The 16,775-nt window shown below is 36.5% G+C and overlaps 1 protein-coding gene across 2 annotated transcripts in view; it reads right to left on the reverse strand.

Moving 5' to 3' along the window:
* Positions 1–546: 546 nt before the first annotated feature.
* The window catches only part of OSBPL6 (oxysterol binding protein like 6), a 49,675-nt gene continuing 33,446 nt past the window's right edge, over positions 547–16,775 (reverse strand). For both annotated transcript variants that reach the window (XM_026075430.1, XM_026075420.1), the window contains 13 exons: positions 16,360–16,490; positions 13,981–14,088; positions 11,547–11,681; positions 8,926–9,013; positions 8,331–8,584; positions 6,977–7,114; positions 6,527–6,590; positions 5,810–5,888; positions 4,374–4,518; positions 3,267–3,411; positions 2,137–2,263; positions 1,446–1,568; positions 547–702 (listed from right to left, as the gene is read on the reverse strand). In XM_026075430.1, coding sequence (XP_025931215.1) covers positions 594–702; positions 1,446–1,568; positions 2,137–2,263; positions 3,267–3,411; positions 4,374–4,518; positions 5,810–5,888; positions 6,527–6,590; positions 6,977–7,114; positions 8,331–8,584; positions 8,926–9,013; positions 11,547–11,681; positions 13,981–14,088; positions 16,360–16,490 — 1,646 coding nt within the window. In that variant the 3' untranslated portion in view covers positions 547–593. The remainder of the gene's footprint in view (positions 703–1,445; positions 1,569–2,136; positions 2,264–3,266; positions 3,412–4,373; positions 4,519–5,809; positions 5,889–6,526; positions 6,591–6,976; positions 7,115–8,330; positions 8,585–8,925; positions 9,014–11,546; positions 11,682–13,980; positions 14,089–16,359; positions 16,491–16,775) is intronic.

Raw genomic sequence — 16,775 nt, forward strand, 5'->3', positions numbered from 1 at the left:
GTTTAAGGCATGAACAATGGCATATGACTGGGAACAGCTTCCAGAAAAGCATGTCTTATGTCTTTTTGACAAAGGTCAGTCCAAGCACATCACACCAAAGGACTAACCTAAAGCCAGAAATGACAGTGTTGTAACCCAAGAGCTTTTAACAAAAATAGTTGAAACAAAATGGATTTTTTCCATTTTTTCTTCCTTTTTTTTTTTTTCATTTAAATTACATTACTCTTAATGTCTGTTTAAAGCACCGGTTGCAGTTTTCCGTTTAACACCTCTTCCAAGTGACTTTGGATAATTCTTTTGCTTCTTTTGTTCTGAATTTTCAGTGTATGAAACTTTAGAAGGTTTTTATTTGTTTCTTTTTCTCTCTTTTCTTTCTTTTTTTTTTTAATGGCTGCTGCAAAATTAAAAAGATCCAGAAGTGGTCAGGGGCCTGGTCTAATGCACTTTCAAAAGTCCTTTATAAAGATGAATATAAATGTAAATGATAGATTTTTCCGTAGACCCACAAACCACGCTTAGCTATAAGAAACATATTGTGCATAGTTATTTTTTTCTTCAGAGTGTGATATGTTTACTAGATCTACATTGTCAGTTTACCAGAGTATGGGAATTTCTACTTTACTAAAGCCAGGATCCTTTCGCAGTTCCCAGTAGGTGTCATTGGTAACCCAGGCTTCTCTTTGATTAGCATCCATAACTTTCCTGCAGGAAAAGACAAACAAAAAAAATCCCCAAACAAACAAACAAAAAAACCCCAAAACCAAAAACACACAAAAAAACAAAAAAGAACCAAAAAAACAAAAAAGAGAGAGAGAGAAAGAAGTTCTGACCTTAGATCTCTGCACTTTTACAGTATGAAATCAAATTCCTTGCCTCTGATCTAAGCCCAACACAGAATCTGATTTCATATTTTAAAGGACACAAGAACAGTCAGGGGTTTAAAAATAAATATCAATCCCTGGCTTCTGTCTTAAATGAAAGATCTAGAAAGTAGCCAAACTTGCAAACCTACTGTCTGAGCTGTGTAAGCAGGTCCTACAGCCACATGAAGCCATTTTGGCCTTAACAGATTCTGGTTTTGTTTAGTGGATCACCCAAAAGATCTGGCTTGCAGAATACAAGCCTTTTACCATTTATACTGTTTGTCTCCTCTACACTTTGCTCATCTTCCACCAAAGAACTGCATCAAGCACTTTGAATGTTTTCACTTTTCACTCTTGGTTCCCCACACTAACATCAGGCTACTGATTAACATCGTATCTTTGATGACTAGGTATTAAATATATATATATATGTATATACACACACACACTTATGCACAAAAATTGCCATTTTCCAGGCTTTCATGTCTGAACAGACTACACTGGTGGTAATTCATGTAGTACTTTGTCCAGGTGCTCTAGAGAAAACAAATAGAGACTTATTACTGAAATGAAAAGACTCACTTAAAAAATTTAGGTACATATTCGATGCTGTTTTCTTCCATGTATCGCCTCCGACTTCTCTGGAGCTCCTCTATTCTTTGTTTTTCTGTTGCTGCTGCTTCTACATTTCCTTCTTCCAGAAGCCTGTATGAATAACAGCAGGTCCTATAGTGATCATACAGTGCCTAGAGCAACTGATTTTCTAGCACCAGTCATCACAAAAGACAAGCAGAAGCCATGCCTGTTCTTCGTGTTGTACCTACTTTAAGATCTAGTCCTGCCTTTTCAAAATAAGAAATCAGTCACAGGAATAACCAACATTTGCCTCCCCAGTTACATGACCCACAGCCTACAGCACACACTTCCTTTAGCTACTTCARCACATCACCAACGGTATTATGAATGAGTATAACAAGGGAATTAACGCTGCTTCCATTCAGAGCATGTTTGTCACGAGGAGTTCTGTCTCTGCTAAAAAATTTCCTATTCTATATGTAGCTCTACTATACCAACAGAACGTTTTCTACGCTCCTTTTTCTCAATTGGATAAAACAGAAATTGGACTACAGTACTGAAGACCTTCTCTTCCAGTAGAATCTTCTGATTCAAAACTTAGTTCAGACTGTAGTGAAGACTTCAAAAAAAATTCAATACTCAGCCAAACCAAGCCTTAAAACCATCAGATACTAAAAGTATAAATGAGCATTCTTGCCTTTGATCTGGCCTGAATCGTGCATCTGTTGTAGGAAGAAGATCTTTCAGCACAGGATCTAATTCATTGAGCTCAATAGCAAACCTTGTGAAGCCATAATAACGTTCATAATTGGTTGGCATGGAGCCTGTATGAATACATATGAGAAAGAAAAATGCTTTTTAAACTATTACTCTAAATATGCAACAAAGCCTCATATATTTATTAAATTATAACAGCAAAACACATTAATATATTTTACTTTTCTCATGTACAATTAAAAAGCATCAAAAAGCTATTCTCTAGGTGGAACAACTTTCACTAAATATTAATTTCAACTACTTTTCTGCAGAGGTTGTAATTACATGCTAATAGATTTAAAACTTTTATGATCTTTCTTCCTTTTTAAATAAAAATTACTGTTTTCAAGATTTTTGAGTTAAACATACTTTTCTCTTCCCAGAAAAGTGCACTTATAAAATGTCTGTATAAAAGCTAACCTTAGCTGATCTTTAATGCCAATTTTGGAACATATGCTCACTCACAGACTGATTCTGCACTGTCCTGAACCTTTAGCCCTAGTTTCAGTCAGAGCAGAGCAGGTGCAAAATGTTACCAACAATGGCAATTCCTGGATAATCACTGTGCATGCATGCAAGATACTACAGATACAAATCAATAGTAAATCAAACCTAAGGTCTCTAAGTTAGCAATAAGGAAGCTGACTTCAGCTCCTGAAGTCACCAGAGGTTCATCATCTCTGAAGACCAATCCATTGGGTTAATAAAATATTAACACAACAAACTCGATCAACCAGCACCTCCTTTCTGTTGAATACAACTGAGTTACCCTCTGTGAAAAGAAAGTCATGCCTGGACATCCAACTATTTTCTTAATTTTGTTTTCATAATGTCCCCAAGCCCCCAGTATATTTGACCAGGAGTCAGACTGAGATGTAGAAGACTATGCCCTGTAGGAATGTTTCCATTTACCATTATCATAAACTCATGTAAATTCTTGTTTGTCTGTCTAGCCAGGTACTTTCCCAGTAGTATTTTGTATATTTAAAATGACAGCTAATACAGCTTTACATAGTTTAGAGTCACACTAAGGTGGCTGCCATAGTTTAGCATTTATTACAAGCTTCTTACCTGGCCTCCATATACATTTGGCTGAAGGTGCAACCCCACAATAAAGGCCTTCATGCCACTTTCCAAAAAGGCGATGTACCACCTTCCCTTCTTGATCCATCACAACACCCTGGACCTCATTTACATTTGAATTCCAGTAGTTTACCTGCAAATTTAACAAAGCAAAGAATTACTAGTTCACTCCTTCACACTGTGCATTATACTTCCCCACTGTGCCATACACACACTGTGCATAACTTAGTTTGTGTCACTAACTGAGCATATTGTTGCTTCACCCAAATCCCACATAATTCAGCAGTAAAAACACTTTGAAAGTTGCAGGATCAGAGCCAGCTAAATCTCTTCTTCCTGTATGAGAAAATACTGACTATGCCTGTACATGTAAGGGAATTCTTTGATGGTTCTGCACAGTGAGGACTTTCAGCCAGTACTACTTGGTATTTGTTTTCTGTTTCTCTTCTCTGTTGTGCTTTTCTTAGACACATCTATTTGTTACACCTTCACCTACTGAACCGGTTGCCCATTTTCAGAACATCCATCAAGTCACGACTTTCAGATATCCAACAATGCACCACTGCTAACATTGCAATGGTACTGATACATTTTGTGGCAAAATGAAGAAAAAGTTATTTTTAGGGAAAATAATCAATACTAACAGAGTTATACAGTGATCTGTTTTTATATGTAGTCCTTGTCTAAATATTAAAATAATGAAGAAAAGCAGCATTATTGAATCTAAAGCGATAAAAAATTCAGGGCCAAATTCTAATGAAAGTTGAAATAGTATGCACAGAAGTCCATGCAGTGACTTCACATTCTCACTGTGATACCAAAGCAGAAATTTTGATATTTTATTTTAACCTAAAAACAACAAAAATATTCAGAAATATAACACATTGATATCAAATGGACTGGTTCAATGGAATAGACACACTACTTATGACAGCACTCTCAACTGACAATTTGCATAGGGATTTGTTATTTGTTAAAAACAGTGTTGATAAGACAAAATAGGGACTGTGAATTTCACGAATACTGAAGGAACAGCTAAAAGTAAAACTGTGCAGTTTTATGAACATATTGTAAGTATCAGAATATATAAGTTACCTTGACAAATGTGAGTTTACAAATACAAACACTGCTTTTTGTGTTTCTGATAGTTATCTCTCCATAATGTTCTATCCACCTCCTTCCACTAAGGATATTATGTATGCAGGTAGTGACTTTGTTCCAGACATAGTAATCTCCATACCTAAGAACAGATCAACAAGTAATTGGCAATGTAAATTAATCATGATCATCATTGACAAAAAAAGTAAAACATAGCTCCATTAGCATATATACAAGACCATATTCCTGAAAAACTTTGAAACAATAGCTTATTTTATTAAAAGCATAGCTTCTGGGCACATCACTAATCCTCTGCAGAGAAGCTCACTCCATTGCAGAGAGCTAAAGAATGCTGCTAAGAGCCACAAAAGCAAGACGCTGTGAACCACTGAAGCCCTGCAGGGAATATTCATTGTCCTCAGAGCATTAACTGCTTTGGCCACAATTTCAGTGGGGCTGGACAGAGACCCAAAGATCAACATGTCCTAAAAGCACAGGCTGGATTGAGGCTATAGGTAGACAAAGCAAGTAGAACAAAATACATACGGAAAGGACAGAACAGGAAGGAGGTAAGGAGCCGGAGCTCACTGGGACACCATCCTTTTTCTGTATAACAATGATCCAGAATAAGAGCATCTCCATTGTCAAGCAAGAGAACAGAATGAGGGAATGATACTGCGCAAAGCAAATTCTCCTGCAGAACTGTGGAGTACACATGGAGACAGAAGGCAAAGCTGCTCCTGAGTGCATTTCCCTCAATTTTATGAGATGGATGAAGAGATGAAGCCCCTGAGGATGCTGTACTGTTAAAGGCAGAAAGAAAACTTGGCTGCCATTTATAGTATTTCTGCAGAAATAGTACTGCAAAAGCAGCAGACACATTTAAATATCCTTTCTTTGCATATTCTGAGTTTACACCTTGTTTTATCTGTGGTGAAACTCCTTCCTCTCACTACTCTGGCAATACCTGGAGGAAATGTTTTGGCTTGTCCAGAATGTAAAACATTTTGAAAAATGCCCTTGCATTATTACTGCTGGTTTTTCTGAGGCACCATTAGCAGTACTGAGAGCCCTAGTAAGGTAGCTGGGGACAGTGCTGTATTTCACAGTGGTGTTCTAAACAGTTGATTATTACAGCACACAGAAAGGGTGTTCTCCTCCTAAAACATTTCTCTTCCCCTTGGTCTACCAGTTTCCAGAGAGTCCGTACATTTTTCCTCCAAGAAAACAAATGGATCCTCAGGCTACAGCAGTGCCTCAGTAACCCAGCCTGTACTGTCAGGAGAGATGTGAGCTAGGCGCTAACAGTCGCACCAGTACTCTTCACATGATGTCTGTATACACTTCACCCAATCCATTCACAAGGCAGGGTGTATTATTAGATTACAGCAAAGACCAAAAATTAAACAAAAGGAAATAAGACAGTAGCTTACTTTGGAAGAGTTGCATTCAATGTTCCAACTGGCAGAATTTCCATTGATTTCCCCCAGAATTTGTTTTTCCATCTGATATCTGAATACAGTAGTGAAAGACAAAATTGAAAAGACCAAAATCTCTCACTTGCAATCAACTGAAGCATATGAGATGATCTATGACAGACCATCCAGCTTAGAACAGGACAATATAAGCTTGCCATGAAAATAAAAACATATATAATGGAAATTGGCATTAGGTTCCAGAAAAACTAAATAAATTTTAATTTTCTCATAGAAGTTGCCCCATGCTACATCACTGTCAAATCTTGCATGAAAACATTCAGTATAAATTAAATGCATATGCCACTATAGTCAAGGCAAGAAACAGCTGCTTGTTGAACAGTGGGGGAAAAAAAAACCCCACCCACCACCACCACCAAACCCCAAACTGGTTGTGCTTAAGAGAAATAACAATTTGCTTGGTAAAAAGCTTAAGCAGAAAAATATTTATAAACAGACTACAAGTGACAAGGAAAGCTATAATATGTCTGCTCACTCATAAGAATGAAAATGTAGAGTGAAATAATTCAACACATCAGTTTGCAATACGCAACTACAATAATAAATATAAAAATTTTGTGCAAGTTCCAAATGCAAAGATAAATCTGTAAGGACAGACAGAGTTTTTACTTGTTAATTAAATAGTTTTCCTGCTTTTGAATTAAAAAGGTATACCTTGCCAAAATACAAAGTTCTTCGATTCACAGTGACAGGCAGAAATGGGAGGATGGTGGCTAACCTGGAACACAGTTAGGTTGAGTTAAAAGCAATTAATTTTCATTTCTAAGACATTGCAACTGTTACTGCAAGTTAAAAATACCAAATAGCCCATTAAATTTATTAGTTTATGTTACTGGGAAAACTAATGTAACTTAAGATTCCTTTTTTACACTGTGTACTTAAAATGACTTTACTACTGAAGTGATTGCTATAAAAACATAAGCCTTCTAGCATTTAATGAGGTTCACTCATGCTAACAAGCTTTCTTTATCATTAAGAAAAACTACAAAGAAAAAAAAACTTCTTAATGATACAAAGAAAAACTACAAAGAAAAATTAAGGTTACTCTATTGAACAAAGGAACCAAAATCTAAACTGAAGTGTCTATCTAGAAACAGGCTTTACCTGCTCTGAGAAAAATCGAAATCCTTTGTCCTCTCTAATACATTCATAAGTTTCACCAAGCACTGGGTTAAATGGCTTGCTTCCTGCTCTAAAGTATGTAGAGGCATAGCCTGATGCTGCAAAAGCAGCTATGAGAACCTGTTAAAATAGAGACAAGAATGTAAGACAAAGTTGGAGTAATAAATAGCTGGAGATTCTTGCATATATGCCATCATTATATGCTATCATACAATTCATGGTGAAATTTGCATTAATGAAGCATGCCTCAGAGGGAAGCCATATATCCCAGCCAAAACCAGTACAAATTGTATTTCTTCTGTTGATGTCACGTGGTCTTCTTCATGGCTTCTGTCAGTCTCCTCTAATATTTTTCTAAAATAACAATCTTAGAAGATACTGCTGTTCCAGTTTTGATCAGGCTTTTCATGAACAACCTAATACAAAGAAGTGTTTCATCTTCAGTGAGATTCACCTCTCGTCCCTGCTCCTTGCAAATAAATATTATATGACAATTTTTACTGACAAGATTACATACTGTTTTCCTCTGGGATCTCTGTTTTATTCAGTGTTGAACATAAACAGCTCTCACTTAGCATACTCTTAATGCAACGTTACATCAGGATATTCTGTGTGCGCTGCCCATCAGCCACCTTTTATCTACATGCAAAGCCAAATTTAGTAATCTCTGAACCAGGCCCAGGTGGGAAAAATAAGCTGAGTGGTATGCCACTTGCATTCAGATTGCAGCTCCATTTAGTAGAGGTCAGAACAATCAGGAGCAGTGGAAAAAAAGTGTCCACTACTTCTGGATGTTTACTTCAGATGATAGCAAAGTCCTGATTTTTCAGGGAACAGAGCAGAAGTGGGTAAAATATGCAAAGCACAGCTACCATTGATGTTTTGGGTATTCAGCACTTCTATCAATTAGTCCCACATGTTTCAGTTTAGGCATACAATTTATGCTTTTAAACTGCCCATTAAAAGTTTGTCTTATATCACCTGCCCAGTGTTGCATGAGATCTCTGTAGCAGATACAGGGTCAGAATCCAGGTTTGCAAGGACGTTCTCAGTTGCACCATGGCTTTTTCTTGCCTACCTATTCAGTCCTAGAGAGCATGATTAGTCTTCACATCAACAAATCATAATTGCAGTACTTGGTTTGAGGAAAAGAAAAGCCCCTCAGCTTTGTTCAGATCAAACCTAACATCTGTAATTATACACAGAACTGATCTAACCCAACAGGGAGGTCTGTTGCTTGTGAACAGGAAGAGTGAGGGAGGATTCCTGCACAGACCTCCAAGCAACAGCTCCTCTTCTAATATACACATAAGAAGTGCTATGCTACATTTATTACCATGCGTTCATAGGGATCATCAGTTTCAGCAGCCTTGTCCAAGAGTTCGCTGTATTCCAGCTCTTCACAGAGATGTTGCAAAGTATTCAGAGGTTCGTTCAGCTCAACTGGCATGGACACTTTGGAAAGATCTTTGCCAATGTTGTTTCTCAAAATATTCCACAGATTGATGTTACTAGTGTCAGGGCTGGGAGCTGGGAGACAAGTTCGTCGTCCGTTCCTGAATGCACCTCCTGTTAGCTCACCATTAAGAACTGGGAAGGGAAAAAACTATTATTGTAAGAAAGCACCAAAAAAAAAAAAGAGACTTTTAAGATCCCTGACAAATCTTCACAGTAGTATAGTTTAAAAAAAGTTTAAAATCACCTAAAATTTATTTTACTCCAGTGCTATATGGCAAAAAAAAAAAAGAGAAAGAGAGAAAGAGAAAGAGAGAGAGAGAAAGAAAGACTTATTCATGGAACCAAATTCACCACCAGAACAAGCAACCCAGTTTCACTGATTTCAGCTTAGTTGGTTTGCGTAGACATGCAGTAAATCTGGTACATGAACAAAACCAACTTAAGTTCCCAAAGTTTAAAACATAACAGTATACTTTGCCGAGAAATGTTGTCTGCAACACTGGTGTTGTCCTCAGATATATTATCACTCACATCACTGATGTAAGATTCATCATCAGAAGCCTAAAATATAAACAAAAGAAATATCAGTAATTCAAATATATACAAAATACTCTGACAAATTAGGTAAAAATAATTACTTGGAAAATAAATATTCAAAGAAATAATTTCTAGCCTATTAGAGCTTTTAACTAAATCAACAGGATGTTTCAATCAACCCATACTGTCAATGCACTAACAATGTCAAGACAAATGCTATGCTCTCTATATGTTTCTGAATTCCTTATTATGAAGTCAAATACAGAGATTAAATTCATCTAAAGTGTGACTTCAAATGAAGTCAGGGATAAACAGAAAGAACAGCAGCATAACACACTGGGGATGGAAGGTGAGAAAGGATGGTCAACAGACTTGGGCTCTTTATATGGAGCCAAACATTAAAATGCAGCCCATGTTTCAGCAAATCTGAGCTCTTCTGAGGTTCCAGGGAAACAATATGAGCAAGTTAAGAGCAGCAGTTCAGTACTCTGGAAGATGAAAGATACTCTTAAATGATTCATATCAAAGAGGATGTCCAAAAAGAATTGCTGGTATCTATAAATACTGTTTAGATTAGATTACTCACCTCTACTAAAGAATATGCTTAAATGTTCTCTGTTTGTAATAATAAAACCCCTAAATTTTTCTTCCCCGTTTCTATAAGATTACTTTTAAATGTTTCTATTTATCCTACAATATTGGGATTTTAAGAGCGTCAACAGAGCACTGGTAAAGAATCCTAAGGGGGAAAAAAATAAATAAAAAGATTTTAAAGCCACATTAGTGCTGTGGTCTACCACAAGACTGCTATTTCTCTAAAAGCAAATAATAGTGTGCCAACATATTGTCTCTTTGACAAGGAGAGCTCATGTGCCAAAGCACTATGGCCAAAGCCAGAGTTCTTCATCTGATGCATGGGGTGGATAGTTATGTTACTGATTCTGACAGGTTATATATGTTAGATAACCCAGAATATAGAGGTAATGATGTATATATGTCAGCCTGGAAAAGAAAGAAGTGTCTGTATGGTATAAATAAAATGTAAACTTTGTATAATCACCCGAAAATGGTATAGGCCTTACAACAAGCACTCTGTAGGTAATATTGTGTAGTATTTTGAAAGCAGTATTTCTGAAAAAATATTTTTGTTTAAAAAAAAAAAAAAGCTAAAAAGTAGAAAATAAAAATATGGGCTCTCCATAATCTAGCAGGACTGAGGATATTCCCATTTTATTTGCTTGTTTATTTTTGAAAGGATACTTTTACTGTCAACTGCATTCAGCCTTAGACGAAACTCTTAAGTGTTCTGTGTCTCTTCTCAGTATTGCTTCCTTCTCTGTACTGTTAAAGTCAAAGGCTCTTCTGATCTAAAGCTATGACTGAAGCTTAAATTGAAGCTGAGACTGTCAGCTTCAAGTAGACACTCTGAGGTCTTATTTGTCTGCCAATAGGCAACAGCACTCTTCATTTAATATAAATGAATTCAATGCTGCATTTGATTTCCAATTCAAGGCAGCAGCTATGGAAACTACTGCTTTGGGGAGCTCGCTTTCTGAATTGGTCTACAATCTTCAGAAGCCAGCTGAACCAGCAATTTGCAAGAGGAAACTGGATATTCAGAACAAAAAAATCCTACCATTTGTTGCTGAACAATTCACATTGGACAGTGACAATTTAAAAATAGGATGTTGTTCCCTCATGCCAAACCACTGCTTGTTTTTACTTTGTAAGGTTAGGAAAACAAAGCTGGAGAAACTGCAAAGCTATAAAATCTTCTCAGAGCTTTATCAGCCAGCAAGGCAAATAGATCAATGTCCCTAACGAAGGTGGATGCAAACTATAATAGTAAGTGTTCTGGAGACAATAATCACGTTATTTGGAAAGGTAAGTGATTTAGTTCAGCAATTCTGTAAACAGCTCTCTTAAATGGCTATAATTAATCATGAATGATTATCCAAGCCTCCAATGAGGGAACCTGAAAAAAAAATATATAGTGTGAACAATAGAAAAAAACAATAAAGTAATCTTCATTGTCTGGTACACAACTCTAATGGGATTCTGAAATGCCATTTAACACAACTCAGGAAAGCTCAGGAAAGCTGTGGACAGCAACACGATTCTATGGCCAGAACAGTAGCTGCCTTCCTCAATTTTGATCTTGAATGAGCTGAATTTTTAGGCTGCTGTCTACTTCTCTGGTTACAGAAAACAACTTTATGTGTATGCTAGAAGAATTTTTTTATTAAATACTTTTAGAACTAAATTAGCTGACTACATAGTCAGATATAAATGCTCCTGTTCCTGTCACCCTTATCTGAAACTGCCATAGTCCAGCAAGGACGTGTACTGAACATACGTTACTGATGCACAGCACTTTCAGTTTTACACTTCAGGGAACATCTGCACCGCATTACCAGGGAGTGTGGGGTTAATTTATCTACACCTTATGCTTTCTAACATCTTTTTACTCTAAATAGCATGAAAAAGCACATTCACCAGTGGTAGTAATACCTAATTCCATCCGACAGCAAAATCAGAGCACGCTGTCACAGCCTACCTCGTTTTCTGATGAGCTGGCAGACAGTAGCACTTCCTGCGCGTCAAAGAACTCCGAAACGGATTCAGACATCGAGAGCCTGCTCTCGTTAGAAACTTGCTGGGACAATGAATTGACATGCATTTGTTCACCCGTCTGTAAATAAAGCACAGAAAAACAGAAGTATGATTTCTAATCTAAAAGAAATGTGCATAAAAGGTAAGGGGTAAATCACCTGAACAGTTTTTCTACGCCAAATATAAGCATAGATAGCAAGAACAGCCTTTTCATAGGGCTTTGTGTATATGTAACAGATGAGACTTGGACAATTACAAAATAAAGCACGTTTTGAGCAGTGAGCTATGGATCTCTTCATTTGAGGCTTGCTTAGTGTCAACTGCTAAGCTTTAGCAGCGTGAATAATCATAGATCTAGTTCTGTATCAAGAGGAATGAATTTGTGAACAACAGCTGGATTGTGCCAGACAAGTTCAACCATGAAATTCAGATGAAAAGACACCTGGTCACGTTGGACATCACTGGAGCCAGCTTTGATACATCCAGAATTCAATTATAAAGCTTTGTAAGGCCAGGGAGTTATTTTAAACTACTTTGAAAATGAATGTATTTTTTAACTGTTGTAGCAACAAATGTTTGAAATGTTTGAATATTCAGGACAATGGCTAAAACATATATTTTTACTCCATGTTTGTACTCCAAATCATATTTGAATTATGCCATTAACACTGAATCAATACTACTACTGGGAATAAACTCTCCATGGCTTATTAGAATAAGAATTTAACAGCAAAGACAAGGGTTCCCAAATTGTGCTATGGCTCTATCAGTACAGGGCACAAGTTAATTCAGTATCTTCCTCTTCCTGCTGTTCAGGGGAGGAACACCCGGTTTCAAAATGTTACACTACAGGCTATCAAGTTTAAGAAGGGGAAAAAAGCCTATATATATATATAACAATACAGACAGCACTACTGAAGCCGTTCTAAAAAGCTAACGTTCAGATTTCAACTCCATCCCCACTAATCTTACTACAGAAGTCCTGCAGATGGTTTTGTTAACATCTTAATCCTGTAGAATTGTTTTATAAAGTTGCCTCAAAAGGAACTAACAAAAAGATCATGAAAATACGAGGCAAGAGGTCAAAYATCATTCTTTTTTCACTGGGAACTGGAAGTTTGTGAGCTTGCTGATGGCTTATGAAGTTTGATAAATTATAATGGAAACAGAAACTCATTTCAGTGTGTGTATAAATTTATAAGAAGTGATTAAAATTTTAAGTTTTTGTAGAAGGACTTGGAAAAATAAGTATACTCCTATCCCAAAAAATCACTCACACATGCATGTATCTACACACTGTAAGATTATTTTTATAAAGTGATTAAAAGTAGTGAAAGAGAGACCTGGGATCCTCTTCGAAAAAATCCTGTAATCAGACACTTCTGTACCAAGATAAGTATATACAGATTAAAAAGGAACAGCTCAACAATGTTAACCAACAACAATGAAAAAAAAGAAGAGACAGTCATTGCCAAGGTCTGAACTGCAGATTGCTCTGACTGCAGACTGCTATGCTGTGGCTGCTTCACTCATATCTTCTACTGCTAGTCTCCAACATGCCAGACTCCTGGAAAATTTGTTTGCACATTTTCCAAAACAAATAAACAAAAGTAACTTGAAACAGATATTCACCTTCCTTTCTTGCTGGGAGAAAAAATGAGGAAGTTACAGCACATTAATGGAAATGGCTAATGGAAAGGAAAAAAAAAATGAGTGGAAATGACAAGTAGAAAAAACATTGGTAAAATGCCAGCAGAATGGTTGTCAAAGTGACTTTAATTGTAACATATTATAGCTCCCAAATTCAGATTTGCCCTCTCATGAGGGAAACTGAATTGCTATTAATACAAATGCTCTGCACAGAATAATCTGGTGACTGAGGAAAGGAAAACAAGAAAGACTAGATCTTGCAAACACGCTATTAGTTTCATGCCTGGTTCAAAGAATGAACCTCTTGACTTCAGCAATTCCACTCAAGATATTAAACACCACTTTAAGCACTTGCAGGATTAGGCCATCAAAAACTAAACTGCTCCATTGATTTTGCAAGAAACTAAGATAGAGCAATGGTTAGCTACTGGGCGTTATGTTCAAATATAGTAGAACATCACTGATTCCCACACCCAACAATTCATATTCAAAAACTGCAGCCTTTCCCTATTTCTCTGCAGAGATCAAACAGCAAAGTTCTTCAGTGAGATCTGACATTGACAAAACAAAAAAAATCATTTTATTAGAGAATATATAATCTGACATTTTCAATAAACGATCACTTGCCAATTTGAAAGATTGAGAAATTTGCCAGGAGTGTTTCAGATACTAGTGAAAATTAGCAAGGTTTGATTGTACTCTAAATCCAATAAAGATTAAACTCTTACCTCATCAGGACTAGGGATAATATTTACACTGACAACCTGATCACAAATAACAGATTCTGAATGTATTCTGTTCAAGCGACTCCTTAGTTCAGCATTCTGGTTGAGAGCCTTAAAACAAAAATTGCACATTTATTAAAAAGGAAACATTAAATTGCAAAAAAAAAAAAAAAAAAAAATGCATTGTTTTATATGCTAAAAAAAACCCTGGCCTAAGATCTTCTATGAAGTTTTTATACTCAAATAAAAAAAAAAAAAAGTCTGAATTCACTCTTCCCAGAAATTTCCTAAAAAAATCACAGAACCTCCCTTGTTCCATTTTTAGAGAAATACCCATTTTGAAATCTTCTCTAACCAGCAGTATATGATTTATACTTTTGGTTGGTTTGTTTTCAATGATTTTCAGGAGTCAGGGAGACTGATATGCTTCCACAGAGTAAGAGTGGCATGCTACCCTAATTCTTCAGACAGCTCTTTGTCAGAAATACCAGTGGGTTATGTATATTATGGAAATGGGGAATGAATGAAGGGAGAACGAATGAAATCACATAACATGAAATACCCCCAAAACGCCCAAAGAGGTAATGCTTAGCTTACAACTATACCAAGGTTATAATACTTAGACCCAGCAAAAGGACACTGCTCACTTCAGATCAAGTAATGTATTTACATATGTGTGTTCATTTCATACTACAGATCTACTATAGCTTCACAAAATATACTGATACCCATAGAATTCAACTGGTGTCTCATATTTGCTATTTTTTATCCTTTTTTAAAGCCCAACCTATGTTATATATTTGGGTGCATACACACATACAGTCTGTTATGTAGCAACACGTGTGCAAGATTGGTGAAGTTCAGAAGAACACAGTATATTACATAGCTAGAACATGAACTACTAGCTGTTTTAAACCTAATGTATCCCCTCCACTGGGGCTATAGAAGTAAACAACAGAAAGACATACTTTTTTAGGGGAAAGTAATTGTTATAATAAGGTAACAACCTTCCTCTCCCTCCCCCTAGTGCAGACTCAGGAATTGATTGCATGATTGTACTGAAACAAAGACCAAAGTAAAATAGGTTAGATTAAACTGTTACTGAAGATGATTTAAAGGATGCATCTTTACTTCACTCTAAAATGGTCTAGGCATGTTCACAGCCATATATCAGGAAGGGAAAGTGACCACTAACAGCAGACACGCAGCAATTTCTTAAACTGCTCGAAGCTGGCCATGAGACTGGTCAAAGCCAGCCATCTGACTATGTTCCATCTGATTAAATTTCCACTAAATTTAGTCCATCTCACTAAAGTTCCACTTCTTCCCCATTGAGACTATGAACAAATGTGTGATAGTGTGACAATGACTTTTAGATTGACACCTGGAGGCCAGAAATGAGAAAAACACATGATTACCTATTTTACACAAGTTGGTATTAAGAGTTTCCACTGGTCTTCATTATATTTCTATCAGTAACCAGGATGGGAACTACTCCTTATCTCTTGTCCCCTACCCTTTATTACAAAATGCAGTAATCATCCTGCATGGCATACCTATTAATCAATGTCTCTAAAAACTTTATGCATCAATTTTAATAGCAATCCCCCCCAACYCAATAAAAATAATAATTTATAAAATCATATATACATTTGGGTAAAGTTCTGTTTTCCTTTAAACCTGTGTACTCATTTCTTGCAGATGCAGTGCTCCATACCAGTCCACTCTTCAGAGTGAAAGCTCTCATTTTTTCTTGACAATGAATTCAGTAACTGGAGTTATTTTGCAACCTGAGGATATATCCCATGGAGTGGTCTAGAGCAGCATTTTACCGAAACACTTACTGTTGATGAATCTCTTCTTCCTCACTTAATCCAATGATAACTTTTCCTTTGGCATAAGTGGGAGAGACTCTGACCAGTAACAGGTGTGCTTTTGAAAATGCAATTTACCCATGATTACCCTGTAACCCATGAATCCTTTTGCAGTCAGAGGCATGAATATATAAAACAAATCTCAAAATATTCATTCAAAATTTAAAACTTCATTAAGAAAATGAGAACAATTCCTTGATTGTGCCGGAAATAGCTTCAAGAAAGGTTTCTATCATTTGTATAAAAATGTTTCATAACTTTGCTTTACCCTGGATAACCATAATGAATATACACTTACACAAACAAATGATATCCTTCACCTCTGCAGGCACTGAAGTTAGACACATGCTCTCATATCCATAATGAAACATACGTCAGGGTAGTTCTGGTTGCAGAATTTGGCTTTTTCTTGGCTTTTCCACCTCAGGAAATGGCCAAAATACAAAAGGAACTGCACCCGGCAAGCTAGGCAGTTCCAAATGTGCTTAAAATCAAAGCAAGAACATACCTGAGAGAGGGATTGTCTGAGGTGTGCTATCTGTGCATTGTGGCCTGTAAGATCTTGTTCTGAAACAATCTGCTTAAGCTTCTCCTTCTCTATAGCTATGCTGTTAAAGGCAGACTTCAAAAGAGAATGCACTAGGCAAAAAGAAAAAGAAAAAAGGTATTTTCTCAGCAACAGGACTGCAGAGTTACATCTATTGCAATATTTGAGCAGTAAAGACTGAGAGTGAGATTTCCATCCTACAATTACAGAAATTTGAAACAAAGATCTGAACTTCAGGTAATCTGTGCCCAAATCCAGTACAAACATGTACTGCTTGAGTTTGTAATGTGCATACGGTATATTCAGTGTTTGCATGCACTGATCATATGGAAAGGTACATATTTGGAAAACCCGTGTTCAAAGTTGTCTTCTTCCTT

The sequence above is a fragment of the Apteryx rowi genome, unplaced genomic scaffold (genome assembly GCF_003343035.1).
Source record: "Apteryx rowi isolate R43461 unplaced genomic scaffold, aptRow1 scaffold_110, whole genome shotgun sequence".
NCBI lineage: Eukaryota > Metazoa > Chordata > Aves > Apterygiformes > Apterygidae > Apteryx > Apteryx rowi.